The following is a 20,652-nucleotide window of genomic DNA, read 5'->3' as shown; positions in this document are numbered from 1 at the left end:
ACGATTTCACGATTCACTCATGGAATCTGTAATATAAAACAAATGAAAAAAGCAGAATCAGACTTGACGGTTGCCCCAGAGAGGGCAACAGACTGATGGTTGCCCCAGAGAGGGAGTTGACGGTGGAGGATGGTCAAAATGGGCGAAGGGGAATGGGAGATACAGTTTTTCATTTAGGGAATGAGTAAGTCACGGGAATAAAAGGCACAGCATAGGAAATATGGTTAATGGTACTGTAATAGTGCTGGTGACATACAATAGCTACACTTGTGGTGAGCATAGCACAAGGTATAGAGTTGTCAAATCACTAAGTCATGTACCTGAAACTCATGTAATATTATGTGTCAACCATACTAAAATGAAAAAAAGTAGGACACTTTGGAAATCAAAATTTCAAATCGAACTTCAATAAAAAATATATTAAAGAAAGGAAAAATTTTTCATTAGCTCTATTTTTCAAATATCCTCAGTAAAAAAGAAAGATCTGGGTCTTTTGATGACAAAGAAAATTCATCTTTCCATTATGCTTAACTCTTCTTTGCATTCAAGGCATGCTAACAGAGTAAAAGTTAAAGTCACAATTGTATCTACAGATATCATCTCTCACCAAGTTTTCTGGGGAAGAAGCACTATGACTCTTCGCCACTGCATGAACTCACTGGCGTGGTAAATACTTGCCGATGTGAATTCTTGACAACTTGGCATACTTGGAAGACATTCCTGAAAGAGAGGAAGGCAAAAATTAAACTCGGCTTCTGTTCCTCCCGGGACAACATATTGACTCACTCACCATACGTGAAAAAGACCTTAGAGAAATCTAATGTCATAATCTTAACTATTTGCAACATGGATGTAATCCATGAGATTTCTTTCTGTGAAGCTAAAACACTTAGGAAATAATGGAAACAAGTGCCATCATAAAATTAAATGTTTTTTAATTCTCACATAAAAACGGAAATGGGTTAGGATCCATTTTTTTGACCTGTTATCACAACACTGGCATTTGGTAAAATTATTCTATTCACTGTGCTATTTATGCATTTATTGTAATGTCAGATCACTGTGTATACAGAATTACATTTTATCCTAAGAAGTACATTTTACCCATTGTCATGCAATGATGATCTATGTCTTTCTTTCTTTCTTTCTTTCTTTCTTTCTTTCTTTCTTTCTTTCTTTCTTTCTTTCTTTCTTTCTTTCTTAAGACAAGAGATGCCAGATTCTATGGTCTATTTGACAGGTAAAAAGAAAGGAAAAGATGAATATATGCTATAGGGAGAGAAGAAAGAGAGGAAGGAGGAAGGGGTTTAGAAAGGTAGGGAGAGTCAGAGAAAATTTATGGGGGAAGAGGGTTAGAGGAAATAATATTCAAAACACCATCCCAGAGTATCCTATCCTGAAGTTATTTCCATTTCTTTTTTAAATTTTCAATTACCCTTTAGCATCTGAAAGTGCAGAATGTGGAATCCTTGTTGCTGACTTTACATCAACGCTGTTACAAATAACATGGTTCCTTTTCAACCAAACCTAAACTTTTGGAATTGTAATTCTCTGCCTCCTATGTAAAAAGAAGGAGCCTACTTATCACAAGGTAAATTCGAGAAAAGAAAATGGACTTACCTCTTGGACCAGGTGCCAGGTGAGGCCGTGGTTGGTGGAGTACTCCAGTTTCACCTGGTTGTCCATGTGTGGAGTATATTTCTGGCCACAGCCCATCACCAAACTGAACTGAATCATATAGGATGCTCCTATCTGCATTGATTGTGTTTCCACATAGCGCATACTTGAGGCAAGTTTAGAATCTCCTGTGAAACTGAAAGACAGAGGTGGGAATCAGATTAAAAACAGTGATGTATTAAGGAAAAATTAAGCTCTTCATTTCATATCATACACCAAAATAATTTCATTTTACTTACTTATATCTTGCCAAGCTCAAGAATGGATTGTAGTCAATCTAACAAATGTAATTTAAAACAATCTGCCTATTAAAGAAGCATTTTTAAGTTAATACCTAGAGTTGTCAAATATATTTGAAAATGTGTACTCACTCATATTTTGTTCATGAGTGTAAATCCTTTGGCTCATTAATCTCACTTCTTAGAATCTATCCAAAGGAAATAATCCTAAATTCAAGTAAAGTTTTATAAAGTATGATATTGCAAGTCTACTTATAATAGTAATTGGTAACCATTTCAATGTCAAACTACAGGGAAAACGGAATACTTAAGTAAACTGGTATTGCCACAAGACAGATCATCTATATTTCAAATATTTATGAAGGTAATGTGATCAAGTTAACATGCTTATGAGACAATAAATTTTTAAAAATCCACAAAATGATGCATAAAAGAAATTCACCAGAATGCTCGCAGTGGCTATGTTTGGTGGTAGGAAACTAGATAGTGTACAACTTTTCTTTTGTTTTTCTGATTTTTCAAATAGTGTTCAATGCTTAGGCATTAACTACTGAAAACATCATAATGCAGTTTTAATGACTGTGCCTCAAGTCAGTAAAATTTTACTGGGTCCCAGTTGACTACTATGTAATTATAAACTGTTTGAAGACAGGCACAAATACTTTTTTTTAGAGCAACCTGCTCAAGGAATTTATAATCCATCAGAGGAGATTAAAATATGGGCACATTTTCACTGTGGTTAATATGGATCAATGTAAACATTCCCAGAGTTAACTACACTGGGGCTTGTCTGCCACAATACTTGGTACTACTCTTGTGAAGCAGGGCCAGTACCAGGAACAGCAATATTTCCTATTAGTCAGGAGGCTGAGCTGACATAGATCAAGGGGATGATGCAAAAATTTGTGAAATCTTTGAGGCATTTAATACTTTTTCTTATTTGTCGCTTGCTGAATCAGCAAAATAAGGAGTAGTCTGCCTTGCTTCTTGAAGTCATTAAAATGTCATTTAAAGATGGAACACTGTCCATATAGAGAGGATCATCTTGGGCTTGGGGTCAAGGTTATAAAATGCAAGAAGCTTTTTCCTATGACTAATTACTCTTTAACAATTTTGAATTAAGTTTTTACACTTGAACAACAAATAAAGGAATAAAATGTTTGAGAGCCTCAAATTGTGCTTTAGCTGAATGATCAATAAAAGGAAGTGTCATATTTATAATTGTTGGTGTTACACATCCAATGCTTACAACTCGTTTATCGTTAATAATAAAGATGCCCAACCGTTGTTGAGTCTAGGCCATATCCTCAGACTGTGCGAAGCACAATACCCACATCATCATCCCTAGGTTCCATCCTTACAATAACTGAAATAGGAATAATACCACTAGTCAACAAGTTGGGAAATGGGCATAGTAAATGGTAGAGACTCAGTGCGTGAACTCAGCTCTCCATGACTCTAAAACCCCTCAACAATACACAATCTCTCCTTCTCTTGCTATAAGATAGAGAGGAAAACACTGCAGTTTTGAATAACTTTTATATACAGTCATTCAAAAATAATTACTTTCAGTTACCATGTGAGGATACTTTGGTATTAGAGATATAAACCCATGATTGCTGCTGTGTGACATAGTGCACAGGATGCATTCTAGCAAACACAAAGCTGCAGAATGCAATTTTTAGCAATATTGCAAAATAAAAGAATCAACATAGAAGAAAAACTCTAGTAAACTCTACAGGCACAAACTTGTCCATATAAATTCCAGAGTCTTTTAAGTAAGCAAAAAAAGTCCTGACTGCTCTCTCCATGAGAAATAAATGTTGCTTTTAACTTTAAGGGTTACATGCTTTTTCTAGTGCCCTTTATGAGAAATATAATTAGGGGGAGCCAACTAATTAGTTATTTAAATTGTTTACTTTAAAGGGATACTATCCATCCTGGGTGTCTGGGAAAAAAATCACCCAACAGTGCCAAGCAGCACAGTTTGTAATTCACGGAGAGACACTACAACTTTCTCACTCATGTCTGCACAGTATTTCCCCACCCTAGCATTTCTGAAATAATTTAAGATTATTTTCACAATCAGCTCCTTGTAAATTCCTCACTTCAGAGATGGTTTTAATTCAAAGAGAAAACATTTAATTCAAAGAGAAAGAGAAAGAAATGCTGTGTTTTGTAAATACTGCCCAAGCCTAACTTTTGCATGGTTACAATCAACCATGAATCTAGTTGAAGACAGTGAGTATTCAAACCTGAGAAGGATGTGCTCTGTGAGCTACCCTTACCATAACAGCTTTGGTGCCAAGACACCAAGAAGAAAACAACATAAAAATGATATAAAAGGACAAGAGTCTCAGACACCTGACTGGCTCAGTCAGGGTGTGATCTTGATCTTGGGGTTGTGATTTTGAGTCCCATACAGAGTGTAGAGATTACTTAAACAATAAAATGTAAAATGTAAAAAAAAAAGAAAAAGGACGAGTCTATATGAAGTCTGTTAAACAGTGATAATAAATTTCTTACTTAGCACAAATATCTATTCCATCAGTAGTTTTGTCTTTTCTTGTTTTTGTTGTAAGGTAGAGCTGAATGTACTTCTAACCAAAACATCTGCCATACTTCATGGTACCATATATCTTGATACCTTTTTTAAATTTAAATTCAGTTAGCCAACGTATAGTACATCATTAGTTTCAGATGTAGAGTTCAGTATAACACCCAGTGCTCATCACATCATGTGCCCTCTTTAATGCTCATTACCCAATTACCCCATCCTCCCACCCACCTCCTCTCCAGCAACCCTCAATTTGTTTCCTAGAGTTAAAAGTTTCTCATTGTTTGTTTCTCTCTCTGATGACTTCCCATTCAGTTTTCCCTCCCTTCCCCTGTGATCCTCTGTGCTGTTTCTTCTATTCCTCATATAAATGAAACTATATGATAATTGTCTTTCTCCGATTGACTTATTTTTCTCAGCAAAATACTCTCCAGTTCCAACCACGTCGATGTAAATAATAAGTTTTCATTATTTCTGATGGCTGAATAATATTCCATGTGGTATAGAGAGGAATCTTCTTTATTCATTCATCTGTCAATGGACATCTCAGCTCTTTCTATAATTTGGCTATTGTGGATATTGCTGCTATAAACATCAGGGTGCAGGTGCTCCTTTGGATCATTATACGTGTATTTTTGGGGTAAATACCTAGTAGCACAATTGCTGGGTAGAGTAGGGTAGCTCTATTTTTAACTTCTTGAGGAACCTCTATATTGTTTTCCAGAGTGGCTGTCTACTAGCTTGCATTCCCACCAACCGTGTAAGAACATTCTTCTTTCTCTGCATCCTTGCCAACATCTGTTTCCTGGCTTGTTAATTTTAGCCATTCTGACTGGTATGAGGTGCTATCTCATTGTGGTTTTGATTTGTATTTCCCTGATAGCAAATGGTGTTCAGCATTTTTTCATGTGTCTGTTGGCCATTTGTATGTCTTCTTCGGGTATCCTATCATCTGCCTCATTTCCATAGTGTAGTAGTGGTTATGTTCACCTCACCTATTCTGATAACTTAATCAGAAGAAAAATAACACAAGAAAAACACAGACATCTATACCTTAAAATCTTGACCATTCACAGTACAAGTTCACTCAGTTGTTTATGAGTTATCCAAGGCTGGCTGCAAGCCACTGATATTAGGTCACCTTTTTCCCTCCTAAGTACACTGATGTTCTTACTCAGCTGGGGTTTTAGAGGTGAGAATTTCACATCCTTTAATTGATAAAACTACTCCTCTTTGCTGCTTGTTTAAGTCAAGATAGGTTCATAAAGGCAAAACTGAAGCTGAACTTCTCTGTTAGAATCAGAGAAATGAAAAAGAATAGTCCACATCAGCCTTCTGGGGAGAAATTCTGGAGACAGAATACATTGGGAATCAGGATGCTTAATTTCATTCATGTTGATTTACAAGAATGCCTCACAAAGAAAGCAACAGTAAAAAAGCTCCTGCGTGTAATTACAAGATTTAGTGAGAGAATGGTGATAATTCTTTCTACTAGGACAATCATCCCTGCATCTCCTTAAAGCACTCAGAACCTATGCACCTCACAGAAGCACATAGTATTGTTGCAGGACATTGTGGCTTTCCAACAGCTAGATTATCCTACTTGATCTTTGAGTCAAGGTTTTTTGGGAGGACATAAGAGATCCTTAACACGGGGTTATGGAGTTGAAAAACCTAAAGGCTGAGCTGCTGCTCGCCCCAGGATCACACAGTCACTAAAAAGCTAGAGACCAGGGACGCCTGGGTAGTTCAGTGATTGACTTTGGCTCAGGGGATGATCCCAGGATCCGGGATCGGGTTCCACCTCAGACTCCCTGCATGGAGCCTGCTTCTCCCTCTGCCTATGTCTCCACTTCTCTCTCTCTCTCTCTCTCTCTGTCTCTCTTGAATAAAAAACAAACAAAAAACCCCAAAAACTAGAGACCAGGCCTTCTGATTTCTACTCTGATTGTCCTTTCCAATACGTCATGCTCATTAAAGGCACTTAAAGAATGTTGAATAAAATGAGTGGGTGAGTGAGGCTTCTCAATTGGGAAGAAGGCAAGGTTTACAAAACTATTGTTACTTCCATGCTGTAATGAACACAGATAAGGTTTTGGGTTATTTTCACTTAAAGAAATCACTCTTCCTGCATTTCCCCAGTGGCTCTTTCCCATCTTCATAAAAAAAGGCTCTTTTATATGAAGGGTAGATGCACATAACCAATATAAAAGGGAGATTACTCAGACCACAGAGTTCCTTCAAGGCAAATTCACCCAGTGATTGAGCCATTTTCAACAACCGATCTTATCTCTTTAAGAAAGGTTTGATAATGGTGTATCTGGGTGGCTCAGTCGGTGGAGCACCTGACCCTTGATTTCAGGGTCCTGAGATTGAGCCCTGTGTCTGAGTGTGGAACCTGCTTGGGATTCTCTCTCTCCCTCTCTCTCACCCTGTCCACACTTGCATACATGGGTGCGTGCTCTCTTCTCTCTCTCTCTCTCAAAAAAAAAAAAGTTTAGTAAGTTAAACGATGTGTCTGAAGTTTCACAACCCATATGCCACCAGAAAAGAATGCACCAATATTTACCATTTCTTAGAAACCTAAGCAATATTCCACTATTTTCAAGGACCCCACAGAAAAGAACAGTTCTGCAGAGCTCATTTCCACAACAATAGAAGAGCAACACAAAGCTGGTTTTGGTTTGATACCATTCAGAAGTTATATTCATCCGCAAAAGGACTTGTAAATAAGCCTCTCTAATATCATCTTTTTGTTTTGTTTTCGCAATCATCAAAGAAAATTTGCTGGAGTTGACAATCTTGTTGATATTGTGGAATTGAAGGTGTCATTTTAACTCACTTGTTATTTCTATCATATTGTATCAAAACAGAAATAACCATACTATCTTAGTGGATTATATAAATTTTACATTTATTAGAAAAAAAAATCTGACAATATGGAAGTTTTTTTTTTTTTTAGAGTAAAAATTCATAGTTCTATTACCTAAAGATGATCACAGCAACATTTTGGTATACTTTCAGACTTCATTATGTTTGCCCACACATGAGCACTCACTTTTCTTTTCTTTTTTAAAAGATTTATTTATTTTTTCATTAGAGACACACAGAGAGAGGAGGAGACATAGGCAGAGGGAGAAGCAGGATCCTTGTGAGGAACCTGATACGGGACTCAATCCTGGGACCTCAGGATCATACTCTGAGCCAAAGGCAGATGCTCAACCACTGAACTACCTAGATGTCCCTCACTTTTCTTTCTTTTAAAAAAACTATTACACAATCATAATAAACCTTTTTTTTGTTTTGTTTTGATGGGAGCAGGAGTAGGGGAGGGGCATAGGGAGAAGGAGAGAGAATCTTAGGCAGCTCCACGTTCAGCCGGCTGTGGGAAGTGGGCCTTAATGGACAGAAGATCATTACCTGGGCCAAAATCAAGAGTCCACTGTTTGACTGAGTATCCCTCTTTTTTTCTTTTTGCAACTCTTTCATTGACCTCTCTCCATATTGAAAAAATATTGAGAATAAAGCCAATCTCCAATTATGGAACTCTTGGGAGACTGCCCCATTTTTCACTGTTATAAGCAATGCTTGTATAATATGCATTCTTATCTATCTTTGTGTACTTGTCCAATTATTTCCTTAGGATAAATTTCTAGAAGCAGAACTGCTTGCTCAAAGTGAATTTTTAAAATGAGCTTTTACTGCCAAGTTGCCCTCAAGAAAGGTTGTACTGAGATAGGGCAGTGGGAAGTACAGACTTCAGTTATGGAATGAATAGGTCACAGGAATAAAAGGCACATCATAGTGAATATAGCAAATGATATTGTAATAGTATTGTAGGGTGACAGTAAGGAAGACAATAGCCGAGCAAGACTATTTTAAGACTTTTAAAGGACCTTGATAATTTTAATTTTGGAAACTCCATTATACATCAGGGCAAACAAATTAAAATATACTCATGTCCACTAAATATATATATATTTAACATATATATATATCATATATATATGTTATTTTTTTCATTGCAAAATCCTTCAAGCAGATTTTATAATTTTGCCTTTAAATTTTATTTGGCTACTAGTTATGCATGTAATTTACATTTGGTTGTAATTTTTAGCAAACTCAGGAATCGTACCCAAAAATTATTTCCAATATCATGAAATTTTATGAATATTCCAATTTAGCAATGAATGGAGTTAACATATATTTTATAGATATTTAATTTGAATGTATTAATTCTATTTTTGCAATTCTCTTATCATATTTTTGAGACAGTATTCATTTTCCCAGCCCTTGGACTTTATCCAGGCCGCTGGAAAGCTTGCGGGCCCTGGCATGTGCCCAAAATGACTAATGAAAGAACTTCCCAGGAAAAGGCAGAGCTAATGCAAAGGTGCTGGAAGAGGAAAGAGCTTGACTTGTTGGAGTAGAGAGAAGGAAGAACAATGTGGTTGGGGTGGACTGAGTGAAAGACAGGGAGGCAGGAGAGGCCAGCTGAGTCAGTACACTCTATATACCCTGGATATTTCGTGAACCACTGCCCATAAAAAGTAATTGTCTCAGTCCTAATGAATTTCTCTTTCAACAAGCCATACGTACCATGAATCTAAATCACCAAATGTAGAATTCTCTTGTTAATTTGTGTAGTTGTATATTCTCCTACTTCCAAAACTTCACTTAGCTAGTGAGTCTAAATGGAGATTTTTAGGGAAATTCTAACTTTGGAGAAATAAATGACTTAAAAGTCAACTGTTTGGACACCAATAGGACATGAGTAATGGAACATAGCCATTTTATCCATTTCTTTGGCAGGTCCTAAGGTTTTGTTCTTCAATATGTACTTTTAATTGGTCCATTTGTCCACTGCATCATTCTGTTCCTAACATCATTATAAGCACATGCAAATAACACTGTTAGTCTCTGAGCTGAGCTCCTTCTACTGCTTCTCCTATTACCCTCTATCATCTGTTCTCCAAAAAGCAGCCATAATTATTTAAAAAATAGAAGTATGATCACATTACTCCTCTGCTACAAATTATCTACTGGATTCCCATAAAACTTAGAATAAATTCCAAAATCTTTATGTTGCTTTATAAGGTTCTAGGGGCACCCGGGTAGGTAGCTCAGTTGGTTAAGCATTTGATTTTGGTTCAGGGCATGATCTCAGGGTCATGAGATTGAGCCCTGGGTATGGAGCCTGCTTAAGATTCTCTCTCTCGTCCTCCTCCTTCTGCTTTTCCCTCCTCTCTATAAATAAATAAACACATAAGTAAATCGTCCTAATATAATTTAATTCCTTGCCTCAGGGCATTTGCTCTTGCTATTCCCTCTACCTGTGATGCTTTCCTTGCACATTTTTACATTACTGTCTCTCATTATTCAAGTCTCTGTAGTAATACTTCCAGGAGGGCCTTCCTATTTTACCAAAAATCATTTCACTCTCCACTTAGACTACCTAACACTCCATTCATTTATCCTCACAGTACTAACCGCTTCCTGAAATATTGCTATGAATTTATTTGGTAAGTGGTGTTATTCCCCTCTAGAATGTAAGCTCTGCAAACAAAAGACTTTTTCTCTCTTAATCTCCAATACTAACTATGACACCTCCAGCTCAAATGGTGCCAATAGTGCAATCAATAAATAGTCGAATGTACGTCTATCAACGAATGAAAAACTTCATGTAATTAAATCCTTATATTGAAAAAGCATAATAAGTAGGCTGTATTTTAGAAAGTCACTTATAAAAAAATATATATATATATATATAAAAAGAAAGTCACTTATAAAATCTATTTGGGGGAATATTTAATTATATTACCAATTTTATAGAGGCACTATACTCCTGGGTACTGAAGTACTTTTGTTTTTAAAGATTTTATATATTTATTTGAGAAAAAGAGAGGGAGAGAGAGAGATAGATATCACAAGTAGGGGGAGGGGCAGAGAGAGAGAGGGAGCCGACTCCCCACTGAGCAGGGAGCCCCATGTGGGGCTCCATCTCAGGACCCTGAGATCATAACCTGAGCTGAAGGCAGACACTTAACTGACTAAGCCACCCAGACGCCCCTGAAAGTACTTTAAATGGTTGTTGAAAACATCAGAAAGTGACTTTTCAGTTTGTCACTCAATATATTTACCTCATCTCTCTGCTAAGCTTCCTAGAACAATCACTTACTGTGAAATGGTGTTTGAAATGGTTCTTGGGAGCCACATCACCCCAACTGATTTCTTTCGGCAGCATAACTTGAATTAATTTACTGCTTTTTAATAGTCTCTGTAAAAAATAATCCTAAGAAAACTCTGGGCTTACTAATAAACTATTTAAACTGACAAGATTTCTGCATAAGATATGGGTTGATGAAAGAAAAATCCTAAAGACATTTACTTGGCTGTGTCTTCTAATAGAAGCACCTGGCAGTATTGATAAAATTGAGGGTTTGCAACTTCCTGACAATACTCACATTGCTCTGACTGCTTTGAACATTATTGAGCACCATTTCTTTTTTTTTTTAAGATTTTATTTATTTATTCATGAGACACACACACACACACACACACACACACACACACAGGCAGAGATAGAGGGAGAAGCAGGCTCCATGCAGGGAGCCTGACGTGGGACTCGATCCCGGGACTCCAGGATCACGCCCTGGGCTGAAAGCGCTAAACCACTGAGCCACCTGGGCTGCCCATTGAGCACCATTTCTGTGAGGGAGAAGAAAGTGACACAGTATTACCAGCCCTAGAGCAAGATCATGAATTCTTAAACCACTTAACAACAAGAAACACCAAGGCCCCCACAACTTCTGAACCAAGGCCCAAACTCTAAAGGCTTTTTAAAGATATCTCTTAACATATCACAGGTGTTAAGCTTTTTAAACTGAACATTAATAAAATTTTCAACACGTCAAAAAAAAAATTAGGCTCATGAGGATTGCATTACATGGGTCACTCACTCTGTAACTGTTCTCCCTCTTTACGACCTCTATCTTTCTGCAACTCTAGGGCTGACCAGGCTACCTGGAGCTGGTATGAAAAACTAGCCTTCCTGAATCTTCCCATCACAACACTAACATTATCCTTTTTTTTCCCTCATGACTGTTGTCATTCACAGCTTACTTTACTTCTTGCGTGTTGCTCTTTTATTTTCTCTCCACTTCATGACAAACTTTAGGACATTTCTCTTTCTAAATACTGACCCTAACATGATGTATGCTGTTGATTTATTTGTATAAAGAAAAGAGAGCTTTCATTAAAAAAACATTACACATAACAAGGAATGAGTACCTTTGATTTTAACACCCATGAAAGTCTAGGAAAACTTTCAACATTTCTACATCTCATTGATTTTGAAACCTTTTAATTAAATCTGCTTTTTCTCAAGCATCATTAAAGAGAAAGACTATAGCTTTCTTTTTTCCATCTTTTTTAACTTTAATTTTTGCCAGTTTTACTGAGATATAATTGGCATATACAACTGTATTAGTTTTAGGTATACAACATAATGATTTGATATATGTATATATAGTAAAATGATCACCATGATAATTGTTCACAGTTCTCTTACAATCCTTTGTATTTCTATAGTATCAGTTGTAATGTCTCCTCTTTCATTTCTGATTTTGTTTGAGGGTTTTTTTTTTGTGTGTGTGTGAGTCTATCTAAAGGTTTGCCCATTTTGTTTATCTGTTCAAAAAAAAAATCACTCTTACAGGGCACCTGGGTGGCTCAGCTGGTTGAGGTTGATTCCAAGACTGTGGGATTAAGACCTAAATTGGACTCCCTGCTCAGTGGGGAGACTGCTTGTCCCTCCCCCTCTGCCTCACCCCTTGTTCACGCTCTCTCTAATAAATAAATAAAATCTTTAAAACCCCACTCTTTCTTTCACTGATTGACTTTCTTACTTTTTAAAAAAAGATTTTATTTATTTTTTCGTAAGAGACCAGAGAGAGAGAGAGAGAAAGAGAGAGAGGCAGAGACACAGGCAGAGGGAGAAGCAGGCTCCATGCAGGGAGCCTGACCTGAGACTCGATCCCGGGTCTCCAGGATCAGGCCCTGGGCTGAAGGCAGCGCTAAACCGCTGAGCCAGCCGGGCTGCCCAACTTTCATACTTTTTAATCTCTATTTTATTTATTTCTGCTCTGATCTTTTTCTTTCCTTCATTCTGCCAACTTTGCACTTAGCTTTTCTTTTTTTTCTTCTTCATTTTTTTTTAGTTTTTAAAGATTTTATTTTTATTCATGAGAAACACACAGAAAGAGAAAGCAAGAGGTCAGAGAAGCAAGCTCCATGCAGAGAGCCCAAAGTTGGGACTCGATCCCAGGTCCCCAGGATCAGGCCCTGGGCCGAAGGCGGCGCAAACCGATTGAGCCACCTGGGCTGCCCCTTTTTTACTTCTTTAAAGTGTAAGTTAAGTTGTTTACTTGAGATCCTTCTTGTTTCTTAATGTAGGCATTTATTGTTATGAACTTCTTTTTCTGCATTGCTTTTTGCAACATTCCATACATTTTGGCATGCTCTAATTCGATTTTCATTTGTCCCAAGATTTTTTTGAATTTTTAAAAATTTTCTTGACCCACTGATTGTTTAATCTCTGCATTTATGAATTTTCTAATTTTCTCTGCATTTATGAATTTATGCATTTATGCATTTTCTAATTTTCTATGAGAAAAATTTATGAATTTTGTTTAATCTCTGCATTTATGAATTTTCTAATTTTCTCTGCATTTATGAATTTATGCATTTATGAATTTTCTAATTTTCTCCTAATTGATTTCTAATGTCATATGATTGTAGTAGGAAAAGTTGCTTGATATGACTTCAGTCTTCTTAAAATTTTTAAGACCTGTTTTGTGGCCTAGCATATGATCTATCTTGGAGAATATTTTGTATGTGCTTGGGAATATTTTGTATGTGCTTGTATGTGCATTCTCTGCATGGGACGGAATGTCCTGTAAATATCTGTTAAGTCCATCTAGGCTAGTGTGACTTTTAAGTAATATTTTCGTATTGATATTCTGTTTGGATGCTCTATCCAGTGTTGAAAAAGTATTACTGAAGTCCTCTATTATTATTGCATTGTCTATTTCTTCCTTCAAGTCTGTTAATATTTATTTTATACATTTAGGCCCGCCTATGTTGGGTGCATACGTATTTGCCAATGTTATATCCACTTGTTGGATTAACCCCTTAATCATTACATAGTGACCTTCTTGATTTCTTGTTACCGTTTTTTCCCTAAGGTGTATTTTGTCTGATATAAGCAATAGCTAACTCTACTTTCTTTTGGCTTTCATCTGTCTGGAATATCTTTTCCATCCTTTAACTTTCAGGTTGTGTGTGGTCTTAAGTAGCTAAAATGAGTCTCTTGTAGGCAGCATGTAGTTGGGTTTTATTTCTTTTATTCATCCAGCCCCTAATGTCATTTGGTTGGAGAACTTGGTCTATTTACATTTAAGGTAATTATTGATAGGTATGAACTAACTATGGCCATTTGTTAATTGTTTTCTAGGTGTTTTTAATTCATTGGTTCATTTTTTCCCTTCTTTTCTTTTGTGATTTGGTAATTTTCTGTAGTGGTATGCTTAGATTCCTTTCTCTTTATCTTTTGTGTATTTACTATAGATTTTTGTTTGTTAGTACCATAGGCTTACATAAAACATCATATATTTGTAAGAGTGTATTTGTACTTGAAGCTGATAACTTTGGTTTGAATGCATACTATAAAGCTCCACATTTTTTACTCTCTCTACTCACATTTAATGTTCTTGATGTTACAATTTACATCTTTTTTTTATCTTGTGTATCCATTAACAAATTACATTAACAAATTATTGTAGTTATAGTTATTTTTACTACTTTTGTCTTTTAATCTTCACACTAGGTTTTTTTTTTAAATATTTATTTATTTGAGAGAGAGGGAGAGAAGTGACTCCTTCAGCTTTTTTTTTTCGAGTCCAGTGCCTTAACCACTCAGCCATCACAGCCTGGCCAGCTTTTCTTTTTTAAGTAGTCTCCCAAGATCACCCAACATGGGGCTTGAAATCACGACCGTGAGATCAAGAGTCACATGCCATACCAACTGAGCCAGCTAGGCGCTCTGAACTCCCTCAGCTTTTGCTTGTCTGGAAAACTCCTTACCTCTGCTACTAAAACCAAATGCCAATTCTAATATGCTGCAACAACCATCCCTCACAGTTGTATACATTTTGAAACTAAAACCTCATCTGTATGACAGCAATGTCGTTACTACCTGTATACCTTGCTAGTCTATTTGATAATACAGAGGAATGTCATTGTCCCTCGGTATTATCACTAATAGTATTAATTGGATAGTCTTTAACAAATCTTAATTAAATTATTCCCTTAGTGATCTTAAAATATATGTATGATGTTTTAAAGACTATTTCTAGAATATAAACCAGATAGAGGTTCTGATATCAGATACTGAGCATGGAAGAAAGGAAAGTACTACAAATAATTAACAGCAATTCATTTCTCTATGGAAAAAAGTGCTCTATGGTGACACACTATAAAATGATTTACAGCATATTGACTGTAATTCTTCTAATGAAAAAGCAATTGTTCAGGTTCTCCCTGGAGAACACTCAGCAACAACAATCCATGCACATGGAAAGTCATGACTTAGAAAATGAGAACCAAATGAACCAAATGAACTCACAGCTGGGAAAACCCAATAATAATTAATTTAACACCAGCCATTTGTACGGAACATGTATACATATCAAAATTTCCCTTGAGAGAAGCAAGGTCACTGAAGGGCAGAGGCTACATACTTGAACATGCTCAAATAATGTTTACTTAATAAGATAATACACTCCAAAGATTTTACATAGAAAACAAATAACTCATTTTGGACTAGGTGGTTAGGATAAATAGCTGATCAATACCATCACTTGAATTTCAATATTGTAACAAGTATTTCTGAAAAACATTGCCAAAGTGAGTTCACATTGAACTTGAACAATATATTCTTTAACAGCAGCAGAGAGAAAACAATGTCATGAAAAGGGGTTTTATTCTGACTCATTGGCTAAGAAAATGAGAACAGTTTGAGATCTTCCATGTTGCTTCATTTTAATGAGCACTGGGAATTTTTCATGTCCTTATTAAAGTAGTTAATGTATTTCTCTAGTCTCATTATCACCGCCAGAGTATACACTGTTGTTTCATAACCAAGACGACTCCTTTCCATTACAGAGAAGATCAGAAAGTCAAAACTGATTGCTCACATGTGGTTGTTAATAAAACTCCCATGGTGCTGCCGAAGGTACCCATGGGGATTGTACAATTATTTATATTTTCTTATGGTTTTCTATAATTACTGTCATTGTATTTTCACAAAGTAAATGTATCTCCACCAATTAAAGTAGTGGTGGGTTAAGAATATTCATCAGACTTGTGTGAAAGGATATTGTTCTTAGGGTTTTGATCAAAGCACAGAAATTAAACTGCTGTTATCATGTATTCAATCCAAGTGTTAAATGAAAATGCTCAGCAACTTTGGAGTTTATTTGAGCAGATGTTAACTATTTATGAAAATAAACATGATAACAGGACTTGCATTCGTGATATGACTCTTTTTTGTATTAAAAGGGCTGGGGGAAAAAAACCTACTACATGAATCTTGAGGGATATAGTTTATGATATACAGACAACTTGAATTACTATTAGTTCAGGTCAATTTAAAATTTTAGAAGCATATAATTCTAAGAAATCTCATTTTGGTTTACATCTTTGCATCTTCTTATTTTGCCTCACTCCTTTGTCTTCTTTGAAGGCTCTAGGACTAAGAAAGAATTTCCATAAAAACAAGCATCTGAGGGAGGCTATCAAATAGAAAACACAGTATAACCTTTCATACTTTGCTATATAGAAATTTCATTCTATCTAGTTCAACAGTGCTTGCAGCAAAAGTGACCAGCTGTACTTCCATTCCATTAGCTGTCATTTTGATGCTAGAATTTTAGCCTGCTGTGTGTGAGATGTGATGTCCATGCACAATTCCCATCAAAGGTAATTTTCTGTGCAATGGTGTGTAAAATTTACCTCTAATTATGATAAGGTCACTGATGGGTCATTTATGATATGCTCTCTGGAGACAACTGCAGTGAATAGCTTTTGGTGAGATTCATCTGGAGAAATTAAATTGGTCTGACCATGACTCCATAGAAAGTAAAACTCTCTTAGAATATTATTCCTCAATTATGTTTAAAGCCCTAAAGGAACCCAGAGAGGGGCAATATGCACACTGGTGAGGGCTGTGAGTTTTGAATGATGCAGACCTGAGTTTTAATCTAGAGTTACTGGGCCTAGAAGCTCTACAGGATCTGGTCTCTGCACAACTCATGGCTTCTCTTCCTGACATTCACTCCCTCTCTCCCTGGACTTAATCACAGTCTTAAACTATTTATTTACTGTTTATTGTATAATGAAGTTTGCACTTGACCACAAATCTAAGATCTTGGCTTGGATAGTCCACAATCTTGAAACCCCAACAACATTAACTATATGAGTCAGTGGTCCAATATTGCTTAATAAGATGGGTTTAAAAGTAGATCTTAGTTAATAATAAATTAGTGATGAAGAAACTTCCTGGGCTTTATGTAAGACAGCATTAAAACAGAACTACTTACGACAAGTTTTATTAAAATAGTCATTAGAGTGATTTCACATTTTACCATAATCATGATGGGTCTCCATGAAAGGACAATGTATTAGTTACTCTAGTTATTAACACTTTTTGAAGAGGGTTTTTATATGTAACAGTGGGAAATAAAAATTTGAGATTAGTAACAATGGTGAAATTTTATATTTATTTAAATCTATCGGTATTTTGTCTTCAGTCCTTCTTCCCAAGATATCTTACTTGACTTTTGAGGTGGTTCATATTCAGTAAGTATTTGTCAGCAAATGACTAAGTGCTGGATGGACTAGAAGATCATTCTTGTGTTCCAAACCTTAATGCAAATCATAACAACAACAACAGAAATTAAATTCTTACCAAAGTGTCCAGTCATGGCTACAGTATGGCTGAACATTTCCAAGGTAGAATCCTAGAGATTGAGTGACCTCCACAAGATTGGTAAAGTCAAGGCTAATGCTGTTGAAAAGGACAGATGTCATGATAATCTCATCAATGGCCCATACATCTTCTCCCTGGGAAGAATGATATGGTTGCCACCATCTGAATTGAATTCCAAACTGTCTTGCATCATCTGGTAACTCTACAGAGATGATTCTAAAGAAAAAAAAAGTAAAACTTCAGATTAATATTTAAAATACAAACATTCACCACAGAATATTTTTTTCCCTATGGTACAGCACTCAAAAAAAAAATAGTTCTCCACTATTATAAACATTGTTCTGAGATTTCCACTTTCTTGTCTGACCCAAAGTCTTCTAAACACATCCCAAAATGTGACTGCTTTCATTCATCTGCATTCAGAAAAGCTGACTCAATAAAACACAGTTGTCAAAGGGGCAGGATTTGTCTTAGTCTGAAAAAGGATCTTGGGCATTTGTTACACATATTACAGTTTGAGGCTGATTGGAACTGTGGCACTTCCTAATTCCCATGAGCTTAGCACAGTGTATGAGGTGACTTGCTGTGTCATAGTGGCTATGACAACAAACTTGTATGTGACAAATGGGGAAGAAAATTAAGAATAATATCTAATTTCCAGGAGCAATTACTGTACACAGCAGCAGGAACCATACATTAATTGCCACTGCAACGACATCTCCTTGAAAGCTCCATAAATCACAGTACCATGCTGCTCACATCCATACACAAGGTGAGATATGAAGCAAATGGCAAATGGAACATTTATCTCCATCAATGTACAATTAAACGCCAGGAGAGGTGTTCGCAGTAAACACATACTAAAGGGACTGACTCTTTTTCCCAGTGAGCAAAGGAAAGCTCCCTAAGACAGGGGACTAGTTGGATAGCTTAGAAACAAATTATTTAAAAATTTAAATGTCTAAGGCTGGGTTTAATTAGAAATTAGATTGATTTTCATATTTGTACTATGCTTATTGTTAGTTATTGTGTAAAAAATGTCAAATCACATCTTGGAAATATATATTTTTATATATGTAGAGTTACTAAAAAATAATATCTCTTTTCTCTTTAAATAACTTGTATGTGGAGATATGGGGTAGGATAACATGATTTTCATCACTAATAATTATACAAACTACCAGTAAAAAAACTGGCAGAATTTTTTGCAATGTAAGAAAACATACTTTTTAAATAATGGAAAATCAATATTCAATTACAGAAATATAAATTTTAAAACACTCCTTAAATTAAAAAGACACAGCAATAACATTTATGGTGTTTAAATACTTTGAAATACTTACGGTTTTAAACACTTTAAACCTCTGAATTTTTTCACCAATGTGAATTTATTAGAAGAGTAAAATTTGGTTAAATTGAGTTAGTAATTTTCACTTTAATTTTAAGTATTTACTAAAAAATCAAATAAATATATTTATGTTAACATATCAAATATGTAAAGAAATAAAACAAACTGTACTTAAAGTGGCTCAATGATGAAAACATTATGCATTAATTTTAAAAATTTAATTTGCTCATTGTGTTACTAGAATATTATAATTTTCCTTTATTTTAATAATCTTATTTTATTTTATTTTTAATTTTTATTTATTTATGATAGTCACACACACAGAGAGAGAGAGAGGCAGAGACACAGGCAGAGGGAGAAGCAGGCTCCATGCACCAGGAGCCCGACGTGGGATTTGATCCCGGGTCTCCAGGATCGCACCCTGGGCCAAAGGCAGGTGCCAAACCGCTGCGCCACCCAGGGATCCCTTATTTTAATAATCTTAAAAGCAGTTACTATTCTCTCTGATGAAAATAAATATAATTTAAGAATAACATCTGAAAAGCAGAATTTCTTAGGCAACTTCAAAGGTCATTTTCCTTTATTTTAGTGCATGTATATGTATGCGTGAAAACAGTAATTGAAATGACGAATATTTTCCTTCGCAGAGGCGTTAAGACTATGGGTCTGTAATCAGACTCTTGGGTTAAAGTCTCCACTCTGACACCTAATAGTTAATAACCTCACAGCTGCAGGGAAGGTACTCAATTTCTATGCTCCTTAGCATCTTCATCTGTGAAGTTGGGATAATACCCTTATGGCAAAGTCAGAAACACTATTGTGTCTTAGTACCTAGAACAGTCTCTGGCACCTGCAAAAACACAACTTCTTACTGCATAAATTAGGTACATATTGTCAGTGTACCCCAACAGAAATCTGAATACTGAGGCACAAAAAGGGGAAATATTCTCCCTAATGTTAAGTGGCTTCTAGGTGACAATGCCCGGAGCTGGATCTAGGCAGCATAGCTGTAGAGTCTGTGCTCTTCACATTTACTTCGTATGTGCAGTGGGGTGGGAATCTCTGCTTCCATTACTCTGTGCACGCTGCAGTGGTTGGTTACAATAGCTATGGAACCATTTGATCCCAATATTCCTGGATGAGACCCCAGGGACTTGGGTCAACTTTCTGTTATCAATCTTCCTTTTGGGGTAGATACTAAGCTCAGACATTTCTCATCATCAAAACAAAAATAAAATAAAAATAGGCCTTATGATAATTTTAAAATAGGAAACAAGCACTATAATTAAGACAAATCTAGAATAATTTTAGTTTCAGCAGTGATATAAGGTTTTACATTAAAAATACCAATTAGCACTCGACATTCTAGTTAGTTTGAATTAAAAGATTAGCTTAGATAAATGTACAGGCTTTACATTTTATAAATAGCGAACAGAGAGAGTTCTTTTATTTACTGAGTGACTCACAGGCAAACAAATTATTAGGAATCAGCCAGGAGTAATAGCGGTTAGCTAACTTGCATATCTAATTTATGGATCATACTTCATTTTTGAACAGTGAAGGCCGAAAGGGACAATATGGAATTGACAGCAATTACAGGCAGCAATTTATACTCAAGAAAATACAGCAAATGTCTAAAGGCATCAAGATATAAACTCTCCTATGAAGAACTTATATGGTTTGTATTATTTATCATATAAAACATAATTTATCAAATTCTACTTCTGCTGTGTCACCTTTTATTAATATTTGTAAGAAAGAGGAGGATGGAGGAAGGGTCTCA

At 35.8% G+C, this 20,652-nt stretch overlaps 1 protein-coding gene across 2 annotated transcripts in view; it reads right to left on the bottom strand.

The window, feature by feature from the left end:
* Window positions 1–20,652, bottom strand: part of RELN (reelin) — a 479,257-nt gene that overhangs the window by 132,253 nt on the left and 326,352 nt on the right. For both annotated transcript variants that reach the window (XM_055301120.1, XM_055301121.1), the window contains 3 exons: window positions 17,501–17,737; window positions 1,621–1,813; window positions 608–720 (listed from right to left, as the gene is read on the bottom strand). In XM_055301120.1, coding sequence (XP_055157095.1) covers window positions 608–720; window positions 1,621–1,813; window positions 17,501–17,737 — 543 coding nt within the window. The remainder of the gene's footprint in view (window positions 1–607; window positions 721–1,620; window positions 1,814–17,500; window positions 17,738–20,652) is intronic.

The sequence above is a fragment of the Nyctereutes procyonoides genome, unplaced genomic scaffold, assembly GCF_905146905.1.
Source record: "Nyctereutes procyonoides isolate TBG_1078 unplaced genomic scaffold, NYPRO_anot_genome, whole genome shotgun sequence".
In the NCBI taxonomy this organism is placed as follows: domain Eukaryota; kingdom Metazoa; phylum Chordata; class Mammalia; order Carnivora; family Canidae; genus Nyctereutes; species Nyctereutes procyonoides.
The sequence above is the reverse complement of the archived record's forward strand: the minus strand, read 5'-3'. Positions and strand labels throughout refer to the sequence as shown.